The 16,164-nt window shown below is 40.4% G+C and overlaps 1 protein-coding gene and 1 long non-coding RNA gene across 8 annotated transcripts in view; one reads left to right on the top strand and one right to left on the bottom strand.

Moving 5' to 3' along the window:
• The window catches only part of LOC127463263 (uncharacterized), a 38,469-nt gene extending 36,282 nt beyond the window's left edge, over positions 1–2,187 (top strand). The window contains exon 3 of the long non-coding RNA XR_007900714.1: positions 2,059–2,187. This is a non-coding gene — a long non-coding RNA (uncharacterized LOC127463263). The remainder of the gene's footprint in view (positions 1–2,058) is intronic.
• Positions 2,188–6,273: 4,086 nt separating this feature from the next.
• Positions 6,274–15,953, bottom strand: LOC127463216 (uncharacterized). 7 transcript variants are annotated; one of them, XR_007900699.1, is made up of 6 exons: positions 15,563–15,953; positions 8,248–8,327; positions 8,005–8,167; positions 7,272–7,346; positions 6,836–6,950; positions 6,274–6,676 (listed from the first exon to the last, which is right to left on the bottom strand). XR_007900699.1 is itself a non-coding variant. In XM_051772372.1 (5 exons), the coding sequence occupies exons 1-5, from the start codon at positions 15,877–15,879 to the stop codon at positions 6,923–6,925; spliced, it is 663 nt and encodes a 220-aa protein (XP_051628332.1). In that variant the 5' UTR covers positions 15,880–15,953; the 3' UTR covers positions 6,274–6,922. The 7 variants fall into 7 exon arrangements, 1 of the variants encoding a protein (XP_051628332.1); XR_007900700.1 differs by having other exon boundaries at positions 6,276–6,332; positions 6,824–6,950; XR_007900701.1 differs by having other exon boundaries at positions 6,295–6,332.
• Positions 15,954–16,164: the final 211 nt, after the last annotated feature.

The following is a 16,164-nucleotide window of genomic DNA, read 5'->3' as shown; positions in this document are numbered from 1 at the left end:
ACCACAATATCCTCGTCTAGCTGAAGTCAATAAAAACAGTTCAGGAAAAGACGAATGTTCTGAGAAACTATGAGTCTAATATAAGGCACGTTGCAATGGAAAAGTGTGTGCTATGCTTTCCTTAAAAATCAGGAATTTACATGTAATTGTCTATTTCGGACTTTTTGTTTCAATTTGAACCTGTGTTCTGAGTACTTACCACTCTCATAATTTAAGACTCATCCCTTTTAAACACAGTAATGTGTCCTCAGCCCTAGAGAATACCAACTTTCTTGCCTGGCTGAAATACAGAGGTGTGAGAAATCAAATATTTTCTTAGATTGTGATAGTATTTGTGCAACAGAGAACTCACACTGAATTGAAGATAGTGGAAAGTGGAAAGAAAAGGTCTCCATGTGCATGTTACTTTCATTTAAGGAAATGAAATCTAAGCTACACTTGAGGTCACTGGAAGTGAACCTTGGAAATTCTGAACCTCTGACTTCATTTACAGGAAGCTCAGGAAAACATGTAGACTGCTGTAGTCACCCTTACCTGTTGTTTCAAAATTTCCACTTATTTAGATAGGAAATAGAAAAGGAAAAATTCACATCAATTCAGTTCTTGCAGATATATTATTTTAATGGTGCTCACTGACAATATTTCAAAAACTGTGCAGACTGGTAATATCTACATAAGAGAGAACAAAATTTCAAAACAGTCTTTATAGTCCCAGGCTAGAGCTTCCTTTCTTGAGAGACACTAAGAATGGCCAGCAAAGGCCCCTGAAGATAACTGAAGAAACTACTCTGCAGTTCCTCATGTCTACAGACCTTTTGTTTTGTATTACTGTGGCCATGCTTATTGTTTCCATGGTGCCCAGGAGGCCTAAGCAAGGGTGACAATCCAATTCTGTACCTCTAAACAGCTACTTGGAAAAACAACTTTGGTTCCACAGAACTTGTTGAGAAAAGATTATAAGATAAGCAAAGTTGTTTTCAATACTGATGTGTGAGTATACTCAAATGCACCCTCACAAATACACTATTATTCAATCCAAAAAGGTGTTTTCCAGGCAAATAAAGAAACATATATATTCACATCAATATAAGGAGCCATGGTCTATCTCCTGCTTCTGAAAATTCAGCTTTATGTACATGGAGGTGGAAAACAACAGCTGTGAGGGAAGGAATTTGGAGTACAAATGAACACCAGACCCAGCTGTAGATTTGCATTCTTTGACATCTGGTGCTGACTAGACATGGGAATTCTGTGACAACATGAGATTTTATGCATCTGTCAGCTAAATCTAGCAATTCTCTTTGGGACAATTGCATGGATGAGGTTGATCTCAGAGAGCTGCTTTAAGCCAGAACAAAATAAAGGAAGAAGACTGTATCTGATTTGTACCAGCAATTTGCAGAGCTGGCTGGTTTCTTAAACTGGGATTTCACATCTGGTCTGCAAGAATTTGCAAGATAGCTTCCACAGGAGACCCAACATGTTTGACTTCAGAAGTGCTGTGACTGGGGGCTCCACTGAAGCCTGTTGGTGCATAATGGAAAGGATTAAGGGTGTGTGAATTCCTATGTGAGGAATTCAGTTAAAGGACAAAGACCAGTTTAAAAAATGGATTTTCAACACTTTTCTAAAGATTATTGAAATATCATAATAAACCCAGATATTCAAGGAAAAGAAAGGTTGTGACCATATGAAACAACCCCTGATCTGACATAATCTTGCTGTTAGCTTTGTAATCTTACCTCATTCCAACAGAGCTGATTTTTTTTTTTTATATGAGAAAAAGTCTTGTGCCTTATGCCAACCCAATTTTTCTCACCATGATTTAGATGCAAACGAAGGAACAAGAGTTTGAGCACCAAAGACATTACACATCGTTAGACATTTTAAATCCTCAATCTAGGATATATTGTCGGACACTACACATTGTAAACCATCACTGCAAAATGAAATCAGATCACTAATTCATGCAATTTTGTTTTAATCTGTACTGCGCTGTAACTGTCATTCTTAAGGGAGCTACTTAATTTAACTGGGTTCTTCTTTGTATGACTACAGGATAAACAGATTTCACATGAAAGCATTTAACCTCTTTCCTCATAACCCTGGATGACCAGGAGTGGGTGTGGACTGAGGCCTGATGGTGATGCTGTGAAGTCTGTGACCTTTCTACCTCAGACATCTGAGACCACATGTGGCAGCAGCACTAATGAATGTGTCCTTTCCTGATGAACTCATGCTTCACAGTCCCTGCTATGGTATATTGCATAATCTGGGACGATGTAAAATGATTGGCAGTGTGGAAGATGAAATAAGCCTCCTTCCTTCCTTCCTCATCTTCCTCTCAGATAGGCTGCTTGAATTGCTTTTGTTTTGGGACGAGCCTTGTTCCAAGCGATTTCTGCAGCAGAAGGAAAGCAAAAAGCTTTTCTCAGCTGCAGATTGTAGATCATGTATCTGGACTCTTCAGACATAAATCAACAGGAGCATTTTTATGCTGTTGCCTAGTCCCCATTAGCTGCACATACTAATCAAATTTAAGCCATTTTCAGACACAGTGATTGAACAAGGTCTTGTGTTAGAATTTTTTTTTAATGACAAGTGCCATTGTGCTTTTGCCATGAATATGTGAAGAAATACTCCGAACTGCTTTGGCCCCCAGTTGTCTCTTTGCAAAGTAATCTTCATGCTACATGTGTGGTGGCAAATATTTCTGTAATACAGCCCCTGACTCCTTTAATTACATCTTATTACCCCATGAAGGATAAAATGCAACTAAAGCTCTTAAATATACCATATTAATGACAGCTATAAATGTAGATATTACCTTAGCAGTGCTGTAATGGAGTCTGGTATGCTGAGTAGAAGTCCACAATTTTCTAAAAATACACACAGGTGGAAAGTCGCCAGGAGAAAATAGGCTTGGTTGACAACTTGTGGCTGACAAATGTTAAAACCAAATTTCCAAGAAATTCTCTGTTGGTTATAAATCAGGCATGAGAGAAACTTTTCTCCCTCGAGACAACTGACAGGTTTTTGCTCTGGACATAGGTGCAGTTTCTTAAAAGACAGAATGTATTTACAGCCTATAAGATACCTACTATTTTTAATATTGACTCTCAACAAGCAAGCAATGGAATTTTTTACTCATATTAGAAAGTGTTGTCATGTCTGTGTGTTTTGTGTGTGTGTCCATGCATGTGAATGTAACCCTTGCACATACTATGCAACCTGTGTGGGGCCATGATAGGTGGTATTCTAGTCGTGTAATTAATTAAGTCTAGCTCACCCCAACCTGCAAGTCCCAGGGTGTGCACCCATCAACCTTTCTAAAACTGGAGCACAAGATTACAACACTGACATGCCTAAGCAAGGGACTGACATTAACCTCGTGTTACATTTAAATCATTCCAGGCAGTCTGTTTTGAATTTCTAAATGTGCTGTACTGTTCTAATGAGTTAATTCATTTGGTATCCATTTCCTCCTGTCAGCTGCTTTTGGAAAATAAATTGTGCATTGTTATCTTGGCTTTGTCTGTCCTATTAATGGTTTAGGAAATGCAGCTGAAGATTATCTGGAGTTTTCTATGGCAGAGGTTGACCTATGGCAATGGGATGATCAATCACATCTTGAAGGAGTCAGAATCTGCAAAATGCTTATTCATTTTGCTTTCTGTCTGCAGTGTAGATTTTTTAAAAAATGTTTTCAACCGTTTGTGTGGTTGGGTAAAAACAAAAGCGTTGGCAAGAATTTTGTAAAAACATAAATTTCAGTGTGTATATGTCATCCACCCAGTGAAGGTGAATATAGCAATATACTACAAATTCTACATTTGCCAGCAGTATATTAGAAGTCTTCTCTATTCCCTTCTTGTTTGATATTAGTGATTAAACTGACAATACCATGATGATTTCCATGTGCTTTCATAGTGTTGTTAATCTAGGTATGAGTGGGGAAGGATATAATTCATCTACCCCACAGTCTCTGCCAGCAGTGGACTCACAAAAGAACGTTGCCCAGGAGCCTGGGGTTACCTGAATGCTCCTCTCACTTGGCTCCATGGTGCATCCTTCACCTGTCAAGACCTGTCTCCTGCTTCCCAATACTCTGTTAAAGACTGTATCATCTAATTCACTCTGGTGAGAAGCACTACTGTTAACTGGTCCTGGCTGAGTTTAGAAAACAAAGCTTGCTGGGGTGCCTCTGATTCCTGTTTAAGAGCTGGAAAAAATCCCACAAGAGTGGGAGCAGTAGCCTTCCCTGCTCTTTCCAATCCCTCCACCATTTCCAAAATCTCACAGTTTTTCTTTACACATCTTCCTCAGTTTCCTAGCAAGCATTTCAAATCTGCTCTCCTAGGATTATTTTGGCCACAAATTTTTAGAGATACCTAGATACCTTTGCTCCCTGGTGTCCTGGCTGTGTTGCCTGTGTCAGCTTTTTGCACTGTGCTGTGTGCTAGCCCCACTGCGGCACACAGTACAGCATTACTTGTGCCCATACTTTCCCTTCTCTCCAACCACAATTAGATCATCTCAAAATATCTGTACTGCTCAGAGGCTCTAGATTTGATGTGAGGGTTCATAGATTAATATAGCACAACTAGTTTACCTTGGGATTTAAACAAGCTACTAATTTAACAGCCCTGAATCTTTCTGGCTGTCCCTGTGCTGAAGTCCTATGCTTCCCATAGGATCTGTGGGAATAAGAAGTGTATAAAAAGAAAAAGAAGCACAAAATTCTTAGCCCTTCAGCCCTTTATTTCCCTGTGACTTTCAGACAGTTCTTACTTGCACACTGGAGAGACTCAGGCTTACTTTTTTATGAGAAACAGATTAAATCCATAGGTTTTCATTGATCTTAGTGCAAGTGAAGTTCATGTCCCTGAAGAATCCCCAAAGAGTCTAACACATGGTGCCAGGAATAGTCAGGACCTTGTACTTGAGTCTGTTTTCTCCTGCACTTCTGATCTCCTCAGCAGGTGGTGGAAAGACCTCTTTATTTTCCCTCATTACGCTTTTGATTGTTGCAAACAACTTTGACCATTCTTGCCCTACTTTAACTTAAGCCACCGAAGTGGAGCCCTGAGTCGCCCCTTAATCCTGAACTGAGAGCTGACCAGGAACAGAAGCTGCTTACACAGTAGTGAGGAAATCCACTCTCTGAGAAGGAGTTCTCTGCAGCCACATGTGACATTGCCTGAACACAATCCTCATCAGCACTGCTGTGATGCACAAATCCAAGCTGGGCCAAAAAACTTGCACCCTATGCACATCTGAATTTCCATTTTCCCAGAGTGTTTCACAGTGAACATAAAAAACCCCTCCCTCGGAGCTGCTGGTGACTCTTGGATGGCCCCATGTGCCTTGGGTGGCCTGCATGTGCCTGGCTTTTTGCTGCTGTCTGTGGATAGCTCATATTTTCCTTGGTGTCAGAGAGCTGCAGCTGCACATCTGCAAGACACTCCAGGGAGAAATGGATCACAGTTTGATGTCTGTAAATAGCTTCTCAAATCCAAGATTTTTGAAAGAAAATACTGTCAATGGTTTTTTTTATTTCAATTCTATCATTATTTTTGCAACTTAGTTCAATTTTAACAACAACAAAAAATGTCCTGTATTCTCTGTAGTATAAATTGGTGCAGTCTCACTGAAGTCTGTGCAATTGCAACAAATATGCCAGAAGAGAATTTGGCCCATGAAGGGAAAAGAAGCCTTGATAATGCTATACTCTCAACATGAACATTCATTTTCCTTATTGCCTCTCCCAAGAGATCATTTTCTCTGGTCAGAACTCCAATTGCAATTTTTGCTATCAAGAATATTGCTTTTAAACAGGAAAATAAAGAGTAAACTATGATAATTTTCAGTAACTATACTACTATAGCCTTAATTTTCAAGTGAAAACATTACCAAACTCAATTTCAGATAACATTTTTTTATGTGCAACCCACTGTTGATATAATAACTTCTATTTTAGGTTGCTAGCAAAGAGAAGAACAATGTGACCCATTTAAAAACTGGCTCACAGAAAAATATTAACAAGCCATTTATCACTACTATTTAATTTTGGTGATAAGCACCTTTTGATAGAAACATTTCTTTGTTACAAAATTAGCAGTAGCATAGAACATATTTGACTATAACACACGCGCTTTGCAATAGTACTGAGAAATGGACTTTCTGTTTGTTGCCAGTTGTTTGGAAAAGAAATAAAAAAAAAAAAAGAGGAAAATGCTCACCTTTGAATTCTTCAGTAGATGGAGCCTGTAAAGGCTGGATACAGGTTCTTTGGGAAGGACAGGTCAGGATGGTGAGAAGGAGCAGTTGCCCTGTATTTTAGAGAGAGAAGTAGGACCGTATGGAGCTCTGCCATGAGCAGCTGAGAGCTTATGAGTCTGGGCTGGCTGGCAGGTTGGTGTGGGTGACATCGGTGTGGGTGTCTGCTACAGACTATCTGATCAGGTAGAAATAGATCAGATCTCCTTCAGATAGCCAAAAGAAATCTCATATTTACCAGCCCAGGTACTCACAGAAATCATCGACAACCCTGATATATGTTGGAGGAGCAAGACATCAGGACAAAAGCGACCCAGGAGATTTCTGGAATGCACTGAAGGACAATTTCCTGATACAGGTGATTAAGGAGGTGAAGAGAGGAGATGCTTTGCAGGACCTGACTTTTACAAACAAGAAGAACTGGTTGGTAATGTGAATGTCAGGAGCAGCCCTAGCCACCATGACCATGGGGTAATGGAGCTCAGGATCCTGAGATCATACAGCAAGTTAAAAACCCAGGACATCGGGAAAGCAAACAATGGACCTGTTCAGGGACCTGCTTGGAAGAATCATATCTTAAGACACCATCCTGCAGAATAGAGGAGGAGTTAGGAGAGCTGACTGATTTTCAAGCATCACCTCTTCAAGACTCGAGAGTGATCAGTCTCCACCTGCAGGAAGTAAAAGAAAAGTGGAAGGAGGCCTTCATGGATGAACAAGAAGCTCAAAGATAAAAAAGAAATGTTCAAGAGGTGAAAGTAGAGTTAGGTGATATAGAAGGAATATAGAGACATTGCCCAAGTATGCAGGGATCAGGTTAAGAAAGTCAGAGCCCACTTGGACTTGAATCTGGCAAGGGATGTGAACAGCAAAAAGACAGGTTTCTACAGGTACCTCAGCAGCAAAAGGAACACTGGGGAAAATGTGGGCCCACTGCTGGAGGGGGAAGGAGACATGGTGACAGAGGACATGGAAAAGGCCAATATATTCACTGTTCTTTTCTCATTGGTCTCTCCTGGTAAGACCAGCCTTCAGGAATCTTAGATCCCTGAGACGCAGGGAAATATCTGGAATAAGGAAGAATTACCATTAGTTCAGAAGGACCAGATTAGGGAACAATTAGACAGCTGGGCTGAACACAAGTCCGTGGGACCTGATAGGGTGCAACCACAAGCGCTGAAGTAGCTAACCAACATCACTTTGAAGCCACTCTGGAAATACCATGGCCATCAAAGGAGATTCCTGAGGACTGGAAGGAAGCAAATATCACTCCTTTCTTCAAGAAGGAACTACAGGCCAGTCAGCTTCACCTCATTCCCTGGGGAAAGGATTGAACAAGTAGTTCTGGATATCATTTGCAAACGTGAAATACAAGTGATTAGGAGTAGCTACTATAGATCTAGGAAGAGAAAATCATTATTGACCAATCTGGGAGCCTTCTGTGGCAAAGTGACTGGTCTGGTGCATGAAGAGAGAACAGTGGATGTTGCAATCTTGAGTACAAAAAGGTTTATGACACTGGCTGCTGTAATATCCTCAATGGCAAATACACACTAGGGTACAGCCTAGGTAAGAGGAGTGAGCAGTGAGACTGAAAATTGCCTGAACTGCTGGGCCATTCACATTGTGATCAGCCACACGAAGTCCACCTGGATACCGCTCACCAGAGGTATACATAGGAGATTAATACTAGGGCCAAAACAGTTTAACATCCTCTTAAGTTACCTGGACAGTGGGACAGAGCGCACTCTCAGCAGGTTTCCAGATGATACAAAACTGGAAGGAGTGGCTGCTACACCAAATGTTTGCAAATGGACGAACAGGCTGACAGGAACCTCTTGAAGTTCAGAAAAGGGAAATGCCGAGTCAAAGGAACAATTCCAGGTACCTGTAAAAGCCGTAAGGTAAACCAGTTGAAAAACTGTCCTTGGAAGAGTGTTGCCAGCAGATCAAGGGAGGTGATCCTACCCCTCTGCTCAGTGCTGTTGAGGCCACACCTGTAGTACTGTGTCCTGTTCTGGGGTGTCCAGAACAAAAGAGATGCAGAGCTACCAGAAAAAGTCCAGTGCAGGGCCAAGAAAATTGTTAAGGAATTGGAGCATCTCTTCTATGAGGAAAGGCTGAGATGGTTGCGGTGATTCAACCATGAGATAAGAAGGCTCAAGGGGATCACATAAGTGTGAATAAATACCTGATGGAGGTGAATAAAAAGGATAGAGCTAGGATCTTTTCAGTGGTGCCCAATGACAGGACAAGAGACAATAGGAAATTCCACTTAAGAAAAAAAATATTTAATATGTAGGTGGTTAAACACTGGCACAGGATGGCCAGAGAGGTAGTGGAGTCTCCATCCTTGGAGACATAGAAAGCCCAATGGGACACGGCCTTGAGCAATCTGCTTTAGCTGTCCTTGCTTTAAACAGGGAGTTTGGACTAGTTGGTCCCTAAAGATGCCTTCCAACCTCAGCCATTCTGTGAAATCATTGCTTATATAGTAAAACAAAAAGTGTTATCTCTGTAGGAAGCGCCATGTCATAGTCATGGATGCAGTCATGTTCTTCTGCTGCTAATAAGTAGTTAGAAAGAATTAATGTATAAACGTGCAGGGTGTAGGTGCATGTAGAATCCTGACATCCAGGGAGACAGCAGGGACCTTTTGGCACCTGATTCTGGGGTAGATGGGGGATGCTTTGCCACTCCTCACCAGCTGCATTCCTTAGATGCTGGGCTTTCCCACCCACAGGTAAGGATCATAGTGAATGTCATGACCTTGGTCAGTCCAGTATGCTGGAGAGAAAGAACAAGCTGTTGATGGGGAACAGCTGCCTGTACTGGCACTGTGGTACCTGGGGAGCCCTTCTCTCAAGGAGAACCTGCAGCTGATTTTTCCAGCCTACTTTCTAGACCTTTTGTGCTGATCCCACAAAGCACAAAGGGAATAGAGCAGGACTGGGAGTATGTGTGAAAAAATATCTCTCCCGGTCTTTTAGACGCTGAACAGAAGGAGTATGTAACAGCATGACTTTTGTACCAGTTCCATAGAGATAAAATCACTTTGAAAGCAGTTTTTTGGTTGTTTAGGAAAACTAATTTTCTTCTCAGTTTTGAATTAGACAGTCATTTTATTTTCTTTTCAACTTCCTATTATTGTTGTGACTATTATCAGGAATGAATTATTCTGAACATCAAGCATAAGAAGAAAGCTATATTTTTTTTTTTTTGCCATCCTTTTAATAGTAAGTTTTGGCCTGGATCACTTACTCTGTTTAGGATTAATGCATTCATGAGTCTTATTTTCAGTAGCTATGAAGAAAAGACATTTTAAAGCAAATTGAGGTAGTTGATATCTTCCCTAATGCATTTTTAATGTATGAGACATTGTAAGGACCAGAAAAGCATTCTGTGCTCTGCAATACAGTTTGACAACAAAAAAAAATTAAAAAGAGAAAGTAAGATAAAAACAAGCTAACAGAATGTGTGGAAGAGGGAAAGATACAGCCATGCTATTAGTGTCCAGTTGGTTAATTTTATTGGGATTTCTGGCATATGAAAAATGAATATGATAACTGATGGGGGGATGTGGATGTTGTGATATTAATAAGAATGTAATTCCATAAGAAATTGTCTTGTGATTTATAGCTAATAATATTACTGAAATGAGGCTAATGAAGGAAATCAATCCTATATAATACATTTTTGTAAGTCTGATTCTCGAAGCACTTCTGATGGAAAAAGAATAGATTTATCTTTTCCTCCCAGTAATCCCTGCTGACATCAGAAGTCTCACTGAAATCAATTGACAATCAGACTGGGGAATAAATAAACCTCTGTGGATGCACTTCTGCTCTGCCTTGCTTCTGTAGTTCCTCTCTCATGACAATGTCCTTAGAGCCACATTTTCCGTAAGAAAACTGCTACAGTGCATCTGGAGCGCAGCTACCGACCTTACTGCTGTACCAATAGACTCCACCTGCTATGAAAGTTACCTTTGGTCTTGCTGACTTGGGTACTAACCACAAAAGATTTGCTGTACTGTACCGGTCTTTCCAGACCTTTGGGTATTTATGCAATAAGCTGATCCACACTGTACCCCTTACTACTTGGTTTTACTGATATTAGTGCTGGAGAAAACTAAAAGAAGGCAAGCTTCATTGTACTTACACATTCTGTAGAAACACTTCAGGCTGCAGTGCATGTTTTCCCATCCCAGCCTACCTTCATCTAAGTAAGTGAGATTTTACAGATCCCTGAAAATGTACAGTTATGCTCTTCTTTGTGTTCCTTGTCTACTTCATTACCCTTGGAAAGAACAATGTGACTTATAATATGTATCTTATAGCATTTGGAAGAACACCTGTTTCTTCAGAGAACTTTCATGGGATATATTTAAAACCACAGATGTTTTAGAAATACTGGCAGTAGTTTGTTTTGCTTCAAGTACAGACTCATAGTTCTCCTTATGAGTGAATGTCTACAATGAAATTACTGATTTTGTGAATAATTTTGTGGATAATGAAGTGTGACTGCTATTCTTGGTAGACTATGAAGAGAAGCTTCCCCACATATTTATCTCCTCAAGCCCAACACCTTCCTCTTCAGGATTCTGGAAATGGGCATACTAGCAGAGGTTTCTGTCTCTGTCACCATGCTTATTTAAGCCAATGGCAATAACCTTTCTGATGTCAGTGAGGCAGGATAAAATCTTATGTAAACAGCCAGTGCTTACATATTTCCTCATCTCAAGAACCTTGCCGATATCTGATTTAACACCTGACATATCCATCTCACCCAAATACTTAAGTAGGCACAGATATGTGACAGCAGGGAGGTATGATGTGAAGAAAAAGATGCAAATGTAAAGTTGGATTAAAGGTGTAGTGCTACGGACAAGATCATGCCACCTATTTTTGTGTGCAAGGCTTTTTCTTCTATATTTTACTTCCAAGCAACTGTTGAGGTTACTAGCATGAGGCACAGGAGATTATGGGCAAAAATTAATTTGTACTATCAGATGCTTGAAAGAACAGAAGTCTTATCTGAGCTTGGTGAGAACAGTCTGAGATCTGACAGGGATGGAGAGACACCTGAGACACAGCAAACAAGAGAATGGCTACTGGTTTCAAAAGAAAAACAGTTGATTATGTTTAGCCAGAAAAGGAAAGATTTTAGTTAGAATCCCGACTGGATATTTGTGTTTGAGGTTACTTATGAAAACTACTTAGCACAGAGCAGACTAGATCCTGGCACTGTTGTGCTGTCATCACTGTAAATTCATTAATGTTTCACTGAACTGTTCTAATACCATTAGACTGCCCTGTGTCACGTGTTGTGTCTATGAATGCTCTCTTTGTCTCCCTGCATAGCAGGGAAGGTGAAAGGCACTGGAATTGAACTGATTCTTCAAGCCAAGGATCTTTGTAATCATAAATAAAATAAGTCCCTTCAGCTTAACATTCATTGCCTCCTTTCTCATTTAGAAACAGATGTCAGCACAAGGAGAAGGCAGGTGCAGAGTGCCTCTTTCAGCTGCTTTTGAAGGAAAGCAAGAAGTGAATAAGTCATAGGGAGCTGTGTTGTACGTATCTTTAGAAAAGCATTTATAGCTTCTAGATACATTTCTGCTAATGAGGGTGTGAGATGTCAGCTCTTTGAAAGTTACAGCATGCACTCAGATGGATGGAGTGTGTATGGGAATATACTTTAAACATGAGGACATAAGGAATTATTTAAGTTACAACAGAAAGTACTTAAGAAAAAATGTCTAATACGAGAAAAAATAGCTACCTTAGTTGAATGTTATATAAACTACAAAATTTCTTAACTGGAAACCCCCAAATGGATGCTCTCCATACATTGCAGTACTGTCTGAATCTGCATATAAATACCCTGAAGAGTAGCTGTAAAGTTACAATTTACTGTAGTGTCTAACTCCTGAATCTAATGAAGGCCACAAACTGAGTGTTGCCAATCATATTATTGGTGTTAAAGCCAGCAGCAATGTGAGCTGAGAGTATGTTATATTTGGGTGTGTGTTAAGAATCTGACTACTGCCATTTTCCCCCTTAGGCAATCCAACTTCCACACAAAACATTGTCATTTTTTAATGAGAGCAAGATCAGACCCAGTACGATCCATAGCTTCTATGAGATGCCAGACCGAGGTGAGTAGAAAGGAATAAACAGCACCATAGTCTCTCTCTCTTCTCTCTTCACATCTATCGAGTGAAGCTGGTTTCAGGTGCGTTGAAAACATGCTATTTTTTGTAAAGAGCTGGCACAATATGCCCTAATTAGCAAAGCTTGCCCACTTTTATTGGCCACTCTTGTAGTTCCTCATTTGAAACACCACGCTGCAGGGATTTTGCAGAGTGTTTGGGATTTTAACTATGAAAGGATAAACTGACCAGAAAAACTCCTGCAGCTTCCTGGGCTTGATGCACTGCACAGTCTGGCATGGATTTCACTTTCCCTGTGACACTGAAAAAGCACTAATCTTCCTGTCACAGAACAACTTGCTTTGATGCCCTATCCTGGTAAAGATGCTCTGTGATAAACAAGCTTTTAATTTTGTATTTCCATACTTTTACTTAGTAAATTGCAACTTGACGAAGCTGTGTGTTGATGACTGTGCCAAAAGCTTAGCCCTGAACAGAGATGGAAAAAAGAGGGAAGGACAGAAAGTGCTCACGGGAAGTGCACAGAAGAATTGTGCTTTAGAAGCTTTGTCAGTGCTTTGATTTAGTGCCATCAGTCTTACTGCAGCAGGCCTTCTACTTAGTGCTAATGCAGACAGTTCAGGAAAACTTCAAAGAAACTATGAATGATGCCTTGCAACCTGAAAAGAATCTTTTGCCTCCCTGAATTCTAAGGAGAGATCTGCCAAAGCAAAAAGCATGCCGGGGACTCAAGAGGAGCCTGCCCTTTCATATGATAGTGTCTCTCTGGAAAGAACTGTAGTGTAATCAAAGTATATTAGTAGCCAAATCTCAGCATTAGATTTTCAGGGAAAAGCCCTGCTGGCTCCTTCTATATGACACCAGTCCTCGTGTGTCAGATATAAGTGCTGGGAATGGGCCATCTTCAGCGTGAAGGGAATACCCAGTGCTCAGCTGTAAGCTACCATACCCAAGACAGAGCTTTTCAGGGCCAAAATGAGATTTTAAGTGCTTAACAGGAATAACAATAATAGAATTTAGGAGAATTTAAGTTTGCTATAGGAAATACTGACCCACAGCTGGGAGCTAAAAATAAGCTATTTCAGAGAAAGTGGTTAAACACAGTTAAACAGTTTGGAAAGCAGCACAGGAATGTAAGTAGATGAGGATCTTTTCTGCTTACCTGAAAGTCGTCTTGTTCCCAGAAACATTCACAATAATCCTTCAGTATTGCCCTGTCTCCTGGTGCTATTCTGCCCCTTTCCCAGATGAAGAGAGGCTGAGTTTATCTGCTTTGCTGATGTGGATAAAACAAAGCACACTATGCTATGAACTAACTCCCTTCCTGTGGAACAAACATTAGGAAGCAGCTGAAGAGATATTTAAGACTCCCGTGTTTCAATGTAAACCAGAAAATGCCTGTTTTCAGATTCTCAAACAGAAGGATAGAGACTGTGAAATACAAAATCTTATTGAAAGAATAAAAAGTCTGATATTAAACTCTTCTTTTTAGTGAAGAAGTCTCCTCTGATGCTTTCCTCCAGGCTCTTTTAATATAAAACTGCTGTACATGGCTGTATTGCAGGACATACAAACTATTAGGTGAACCTTAGAACGACTGGATAAATTATTGCATGGAAATCTGGAGCGTTTTGGGAAAATATTTCATGTTCAGTGTATGAAAGGATTTTTATTTCTGATGGCAGCTGTTTGGTGTTGTTCAGTGGCTTGGAAAGTTACCAGTCCATTTGCATTTCTGAATATAAGCATTTCTGTGTCTGTAAGATCTCAATTTTTTTAAGGCTGGGCATGCAAAGATAAATTCCTTTAGTAGTTCTTTTTGCCAGATATCTAATCTGAGCCAGCTATTACTACATTATTTTTGATGTTATTATCACCTTGGAAGAATACTAATTCAAGAAATCAGTGTTCAGTGTTTCTATACAAAACATTTAAACTAAAACAAAATCAGTTTCTTCTTCCTAGTTAACTACATGAAACATGATTAATGAATGATAAAAGAGAAATCTGAATGGAAATATCTCCTTTTCCAAGGTTCCAGTTAAACTGCTTTGAATTGCAAATCTGAGGATGTGAGCTAAGCGTCTTTCTAGCAGTTTACAGATTACAGTGTGATCTCATTGCCTGTCATTTCCTGTCTGTCGTCCCTTTAAGTACTTGCTCCTTCATAATTATTAACTGAAGTTGGCTACTGGACTTTGAAACTGCAAACTGCTTTCCAAATAATTTGTTTCCTGCTGTGTATACTTTGAAATCATACGGTTTATTATCTGTCACTGATTACAAGTGACACAACTAAGAGGAAAAAGGTAGAAAAATTTCAATGAAAATAGGGAGCTCTTTACTGACTATAAAATGTGACAAAGTGTCAAAACTCCATAATACGAAAAAAATAGAGCAGCTATACTTAAAATATGGTACTGATTCAGTGATGAATAGAAAAAATGATTAGAAATAAAACTGATTGTAAGTGGAAAAAGGAGTAAACAAATATTGATGTAAAGTAGAAATTGCAGACTATAAAAATATTGACGAACAATTCAGGAAAAATCCATAACCAGGTTTCATACAAATAAGTAACATTTTTATAATAAGACAAGAAACCCAAAGTCATTACTTGCTGAAAAAGTGCATTTGTAGATGATCATAGATTCATAGAATCAGCTGGGTTGGAAGGGACCTCAGAGATCATCAAGTCCAACCCTTGATCCACTACTGCTGCGGTTACTAGACCATGGCACTAAGTGCCACATCCAGTCTCTTTTTAAAAATCTCCAGGGACGGAGAATCCACTACTTCCCTGGGCAGCCCATTCCAATGTCTGACCACCCTCTCTGTAAAGAAATTCTTTCTAATATCTAACCTAAACCTCCCCTGGCACAACTTGAGACCATGCCCTCTTGTCTTGCTGATAGTTGCCTGGGAAAAGAGACCAACCCCCACCTGGCTACAACCTCCTTTCAGGTAGTTGTAGAGAGTGATGAGGTCTCCCCCGAGCCTCCTCTTCTCCAGGCTGAACAGCCCCAGCTCCTTCAGCCTCTCCTCATAGGACTTGTGCTTGAGTCCCTTCACCAGCCTTGTTGCCCTCCTCTGGACCTGCTCCAGTACCTCAATGTCCTTCCTGAACCAAGGAGCCAGAATTGGACACAGTATTCAAGGTGTGGCCTCACCAGTGCTGAGTACAGGGGAAGAATCACTTCCTTGGACCTGCTGGCCACACTGTTCCTGACACAGACCAGGATGCCATTGGCCTTCTTGGCCACCTGGGCACACTGCTGGCTCACGTTCAGCTTCCTGTCAATCCAAACTCCCAGGTCCCTCTCTGCCTGGCTGCTCTCCAGCCACTCTGTCCCCAGCCTGTAGTGCTGCAGGGGGTTGTTGTGGCCAAAGTGCAGGACCCGGCACTTGGCCTTGTTGAACCTCATCCCATTGGAATCAGCCCACCTCTCCAACCTATCCAGGTCCCTCTGCAGAGCTCTCCTGCTTTCCAGCTGATCGACACTCCCCCTCAGCTTAGTGATGATAAACAGATAAAATATTCATAAATATTTTGCAAGTTTCATGCTTGGAGAGGAGTTTGATCTGTGTACAAAATGTGTGTTTAAAGAATTTTGCATTTTATTAGTAGCTAAGTGGTATCCAAAATCACAAAATTATGATTTTTAAATCTGATTTAAATCTATGTACTCACACCCTGGATTTCTATAAGA

This window comes from Manacus candei, unplaced genomic scaffold (assembly GCF_025592945.1).
Source record: "Manacus candei isolate 608988 ecotype Guabito, Panama unplaced genomic scaffold, ASM2559294v1 h1tg000008l, whole genome shotgun sequence".
NCBI classification, from domain to species: Eukaryota; Metazoa; Chordata; class Aves; order Passeriformes; family Pipridae; genus Manacus; species Manacus candei.
This window is presented reverse-complemented; position numbering and strand designations above follow the sequence as displayed.

What these genes read in the sequence shown, in the direction of transcription:
- LOC127463216 (XM_051772372.1), bottom strand. Translation starts at nt 15,879, where the DNA reads ATGAGGTTCAACAAGGCCAAGTGCCGGGTCCTGCACTTTGGCCACAAC. An exon ending in GGTTCAGGAAGGACATTGAG is followed by an intron (nt 8,328 to 15,562) that starts GTACTGGAGCAG and finishes TTTTTCTGGTAG; the next exon opens with CTCTGCATCTCTTTTGTTCT. An exon ending in CAACAGCACTGAGCAGAGGG is followed by an intron (nt 8,168 to 8,247) that starts GTAGGATCACCT and finishes CGGCTTTTACAG; the next exon opens with GTACCTGGAATTGTTCCTTT.